At 37.8% G+C, this 6,000-nt stretch overlaps 1 protein-coding gene across 1 annotated transcript; it reads right to left on the reverse strand.

Moving 5' to 3' along the window:
• Positions 1-3,825: 3,825 nt before the first annotated feature.
• Positions 3,826-5,215, reverse strand: LOC108062680 (uncharacterized). The gene is made up of 3 exons (XM_017149457.2): positions 5,126-5,215; positions 4,903-5,055; positions 3,826-4,595 (listed from the first exon to the last, which is right to left on the reverse strand). The coding sequence occupies exons 1-3, from the start codon at positions 5,187-5,189 to the stop codon at positions 3,826-3,828; spliced, it is 987 nt and encodes a 328-aa protein (XP_017004946.2). The 5' UTR covers positions 5,190-5,215.
• Positions 5,216-6,000: the final 785 nt, after the last annotated feature.

Raw genomic sequence — 6,000 nt, forward strand, 5'->3', positions numbered from 1 at the left:
GCCTTCTTCAGTTCATTGGTCTGAGGAATATTTAATTACGCCATGACCTGACTGTAATTACCACTGGGCCAGGCTGGAGATACAAAGGATGCAAGGCAAAAGTTTGCCCAATAACTTATTTCGGCATTTTGTTTCGTAATTGAAAATTCCTTTTGACAGTCCAGGCAGCCGAAGTTTTCCTTCCGGCCAATCGCCTTTATTCAGATTTAATGTTTTGGCCATTTCAATTGTTGGGCTATCTGATTTCCGGCCTTTAAGATAATTTCTGGAATGTTACACCTGCAAAATCACTTCCAATAATTATGCAAAATGTTTAATTTAGCCATTAAATGTCGTAGCAGTTCAGTTTTATTATTATTAAGCTTCGGTCAATTCGTTTGCAAATGAAAGGACAACACAGAACCGGATGGAGGTTGGGAAGTTGGAGGTTGAAAGTGTCATGAATATTTATAGGGGCCATGTTATCATTGAATAGATTTCAATTAGATTTATTTGCGAATACTTTGGGAGAGTGAAATGAATAAAAGCGACAAAGTTTGTCTTGTAAATAAAAGCTAAAACGATAAGGTCAAGTATTTAAAATCAGGAGTGGGAGGGCATTTAAAGACAACGTATATTGCACTTTCGATTTGTAAATAATAGTTGTTCAATTAACCCAAAGCATTTCTGAACTCCTTTCAATATTGACAATTTATTAAATACAATTACCATTAAGAAAATCCCCCTGCTTTTCCACCTTAGTGGAGCTTTCCATTTGCCGAACATTTAATTGTTGATCCTGTACTCAAGGCTTTTAAATGCATTTAAACCGAAAAACACTTAAATTGGACAAACAACATGGATGGCTTAACCCGCTGGCAGCATCCTTAACCCCGTGAAGCCATTTAATGCGAACTTGCCATTTGGCCAGAAATGATGGCCGAAGTAAAATTTAAAATGGCTCCAATTGATGGCCGCAGCATCTTTGTCTCCGTCCGTTTCTCCCTCTCCGGACTCGAGTCCGGTTCCTCCTGGCATCTCCGTGTCCGCCTCGGTCTCCGTAACAATTGCCGTGTACATTTCATTAAGTGCATAAGCCCGTCCTGCTGTCAGCGCTCCTTTCTTGTCCTCCTTTCTGCCATTTTCCCGACTTCCCTTCCTTACCACTTCTGTCTGGTCCTTTCGTGAGGAGCGTTTTTAAGCCGGAAAATTATTTTTAATGCTATTTACACTCACAAATGAAAATGCAAGCGCAAATAAAGGCCGCCAGCAGTCACGAACTGGCCAACAACTTAACTGGCATAAATGCTACTGGCCAAAAAAAAAACAATATATATATTGCAAGACGAATTACGAATGAAGTAATGTAAGCGAAAAGATACCTCGGCTTTTTTAGCATTCTTCTATTGCGGTGTAACAAATTTCTTTACTAAGTATTCGAAATTCGAATTTTTTTTCGTATTGGTGAATAAATCTAGTCACTTAGTCGACTGGCCTTAAGGACATATGACTGCAACGCTTAAAAAACAATTTAACATTTTTTTTTGGTTTATAATTTACACCGCGTTTCATTAAAGATATTAGGACTTCATGTTTGTTCTCTGATTTTTATAATACAAATAATTATTATTAATTAATTATAGTTTTTTTTCCAATCTCAGAACTAGACGTCGAATTTTATATAAAATCAATTTTATTAGGGTCGACTTTCAGTGATCTCCTAGTGGTTACAAATTATTTTTACCCAGCTGAAATTCGATTAGGTTTAACTCTAATTATGATTTAATAAAAACATTTTTTAACAATCGATTGCGGCTGAATATCTTATTAAAAAACCCCTATGTACAGACCCTGGCCTAAAATCATCCCTAGATTTCTCAGCAGTATTATTTTTCCGGAACTGTCTAACCCAAATTGGCAAAGGGTATAAAAAGAAACAGAACAGAAACTGGACAAAGAGCGAGGCCAAGGAAAAGTGGCTGCCTTAAAGCAGCTGCACACTTTTCAGACATGGACCTCGACCTGAACGCGTGTCGCTAAAAAAGTTCGGCTAAATATTTGCCAAAGCATTTTCGCTATTTGCGATGGCATTTCGTGTGGCATGCGGCATTTCCGCTCCGCTCCCCTCTCCACAGTCCTCATTCCGTCATCTCACGTTGCAAGTGCAGCACGCAAGCATTGGGATGCGCCGGGGAAATGGGGATTGAGCTCCACTTGCTTCGCTGGGGCATCAATTTTCATTTTGATAAATTATAAAATGGCCCAGCGCTGGCACCCTGAGCACCGAACACCGAGCACATCCACGGCCGAGGGATAAATGGATTGCCTGGCGATGGCCAGTTTTAACCCATGGCAGCAGCCTTGAAAATTGAATGCCAATGGATTTCGAGGGGAGACAACAAAGCAGCTTAGATGGTTAAAGGAATGGCGAACGCGATATACTGTAAGGAGCGGTTCTGGTAGCCACTTTATTGATACATCAATCATCGTAGCTCGAAGCGGTTTAAAACCACTTTCGCTGTGGTTTATTGAATTAATGGATGGCTTGACTTTTCAAACTTTAAGCAAAATCAAGAGCGAATAAAAGGTAGCCTCTTTGCTACTCTGCTTATATTTATTAAAATTCTATAGTAATGTTTTTTTATTAGTTAGGTACTTGTTAAAAAATATGTGCTAATTTATTATTACAATATTCAATTGATCAAAGCTGACCTACAAATTTTTAAGTATATATTTTATCTTAATTTAAAGAAAAATTGCATGAAAAAATTATAAATTCAGTTCCCAAAACTTCAACGGGTTAAAAAACCAGTAGAAAGTGGCCAGAATGTTTCTTAGATAAAGCGTATCATCATTAGGAGCTGGATTTTCTCGGATTTTCCTCCTCTCTTTCTTCCCTTTCGCCCTTTTTCTGTCATGTAAATGTAGTGCTGCAAGTGTGGCCAGCAAGTGACATTGCTTAATTGATTGCCACTCAACTTTTCTCTTTTTCCACCAAAATAGCTGGAAAAGCTAATAAGGATTTATGTAGTTTTAAGTTTGTTGATTTTTTTGGTGCACCTGGTCAAACAAAAAGACCGAAAGGACATTGGGGTGGGTCAGGAGTTAGGATTGGGTGTCCCTAGCCAGAGGTCAGGGTCACGCAGGTCACCCCTTTTTTTGGCTCCGCCTAAATAAATATGAAAATGCACGCGAGCCAAGAGCGAGCACGTAGCCAGGATAAGGACCAGAAAAATGTCCTTTTATTCCTTTTTCCCCTCCCTATAGTCAGCCCTCTCTGTCTTCCTATGTTTGTGTTTATTTGTAATCAATTAAAGGATAAGGCAATCTATTAGAAAGCCAGCTGTCCCCGTTCCTTTACGAGTGGCGTGACTTGTTTGCTTAAAATACCGCAGCTGAGGGAAGTTTAACCCTTACTTTGTCACTCCTTTTCGCTGGTTAATAATTACCCTATCGAGCACGCATGAATATTTTAATATTTTCGCACAAATTATCCACAAATTGGAATCAATGAATATTTAAGGCATAAATAGGTGTTCAGGGGTAGAGTCAAGTAATAGGCTTAAAAAGTAAGCATTTTTAAATGCTTTAAATTATATGTCTTATGATTTGAAAGTTTAAACATGCTGTACCTATTTTAATGGGAAATTAAATGCTAACTGAAATATAAACGTTTCTGAAAATAAAAATCAAAAATTATACACTGTTTACTGCATAGCTTACAATTCATTTATTTAAAATTTAAGCACTTAAACTGTAATACATTAAAAGTTGTCATACATCTAAACCATTTTCTTGGATTGCACATCTAAAACATTTCCTTGCATTCCATTTTTGCAGTCATAATTACCAGCCATCCGTTGTTGTTGTCGCAGAAGTTGTACTGTAGCTTTGATTCGAATTTCCGCCCCTATAGCGATTATTACCATTACCATTATTTCCGTTTCCCCAATTATTATTGCCTTGCCAATTTCCTGGACCCATTCCATTTGGCCCACCAGGTGGTCCACCCATTCCATTCGGACCACCCATTCCATTTGGACCTCCCATTCCGTTTTGTCCACCTCTTCCGTTATAACCGCCCTGGCTTCCCATTCCATTTCCACCCATACCTCCAGGACCCATTCCACCCGGTCCCATTCCATTGCCACCCATCCCGTTTCCATATCCTCCTCTTCCACCCATTCCATTCATACCGTTTCCACCCATACCACCAGGACCCATTCCATTACCACCCATGCCGCCTTGTCCCATTCCATTGCCATTTCCTCCACGTCCGCCCATTCCATTTCCACCCATTCCACCTGGTCCCATACCATTTCCACCCATTCCGTTTCTATTACCTCCCATTCCATTTCCGCCCATTCCATTTCCGCCCATTCCATTTCCGCCCATTCCATTTCCGCCCATTCCATTTCCTCCCATTCCATTTCCCCCCATTCCATTACCTCTCATTCCATTTCCATTCTGTCCACCCATTCCGTTTCCGTTCTGGCCACCCATTCCATTGCCACCGTTTCCTCCATTATTCATTCCATTGCCCCTGCCCATTCCACTTCCACCCATTCCGTAACCTTGCTGATTAGCTTGACGTTTCCGACGTTCCAAAGAGACAGCTATGAACAATAAATAGATAGATTTTTAGAATTATAAATTTCAAAAATAATATAATTATATTATTAACCGAGCATATAAACAGTAGGAAAATTAATTTAAAAATAATACGAAAACAGGAGTAATTTTTTTTTAACAAATACGTAAGTCATTCAATAACTTCGTTATCATAGCTAGATAGGTTCTATTGGAACGATCTGCAATAATGTTTCATCTTGTCAAAGCTAATTCCGTTTTTTGTTTTTTAAACCAAACTTTCTATATGTAGCACTAGACGATTTAACTTTTAAAACGGTGTAAAATACGAACCCGAAGTCGTGGAGAAGGGTTCCTTTTTTTCACATGTAGGATACTGCCCACATTGGGCGCCATCAAGTTGATTTGAGCTTGTACAGGGCTCTCTGGCCATAATGCACCGCTGTCCCGGAGCACATGAAATATCCCGACAGTCACGTCCGTACTCTATTTAAATTTGTATTTGATAAATAATTGTTCAAAATAATTGATAAATATTTTTTAACAAATTACTTACTGGTGTATCCCTTAACATTGACGACGATTGTTATTATTAAAAATATCCAAACCAACTTTCCCATTTAAAATATTTTATATAACGTTGCTACTAAACTGACACTTCTCTTTGGACTCAGCTTTCAAAACACCCTCATTTTTATACATTTCTGACCAACATGCATGAAAAGGTCTAGTAATTGTTTCTGTCAAAATAAATTTACTAAATGAAAACATTAGCACGGTCTAATTAAATATTACTGATTGATTGGCAGAAGTTGTGAGATAGTCACGGGTTATTTGTCGAATTTATAGGAATATGTTACGTATTTCATTTAACATTTGGCATTGAACTTTACCATGGCTAAAGTACAAATGAAGCAGTTACACTAAAACACTTTTGGACATGAGAACTAGCTTTATAGATTATACTAAATATTCATAAAATAATAACTATGCTATTTATAAATTAAGCAATTTATATTTAAGTGCTTTGCAAAAATGTTAAAAAAGGAATATTAAACTGAGAAATTAAAAGAAATTAGTATTTTAAATGTGCAACACGTTTTACTATTACATTTTAAAAATATTTTACTAATTATACATATTACGCATAAGTAAAGCGAGTGTAATTATGGTTATTTTTATACACACTTGATATGCTTTCCCACATTGTCAACTGCCTACTTAGCGCAAATGAGATTTTCTTGGCCTCCGTCCCCACGATTTACGAGCATAACAAATGAAACAAAGTTTTTCTCTGTCCTCCGACACTTGGATATCTTCCATGGAAGTCGGAAAAGTTTAGACCAAGGAACAGAGAGAAAATGGGATAGTGGGAATATGTAGCTGCGTCTTTATGCGCATATGTAAACATTTCCTGGCTACAAGAAGTGC

The sequence above is a fragment of the Drosophila takahashii genome, chromosome 2L (assembly GCF_030179915.1).
Source record: "Drosophila takahashii strain IR98-3 E-12201 chromosome 2L, DtakHiC1v2, whole genome shotgun sequence".
NCBI classification, from domain to species: Eukaryota; Metazoa; Arthropoda; class Insecta; order Diptera; family Drosophilidae; genus Drosophila; species Drosophila takahashii.

Excerpts from the sequence above, each read along its gene's own strand:
- LOC108062680 (XM_017149457.2), bottom strand. The coding sequence starts at position 5,189 with ATGGGAAAGTTGGTTTGGATATTTTTAATAATAACAATCGTCGTCAAT. Across the intron at positions 5,056-5,125 it reads CAATGTTAAGGGATACACCA|AGTACGGACGTGACTGTCGG; the intron begins GTAAGTAATTTG and ends AAATTTAAATAG. Across the intron at positions 4,596-4,902 it reads ACCCTTCTCCACGACTTCGG|CTGTCTCTTTGGAACGTCGG; the intron begins GTTCGTATTTTA and ends TATTGTTCATAG.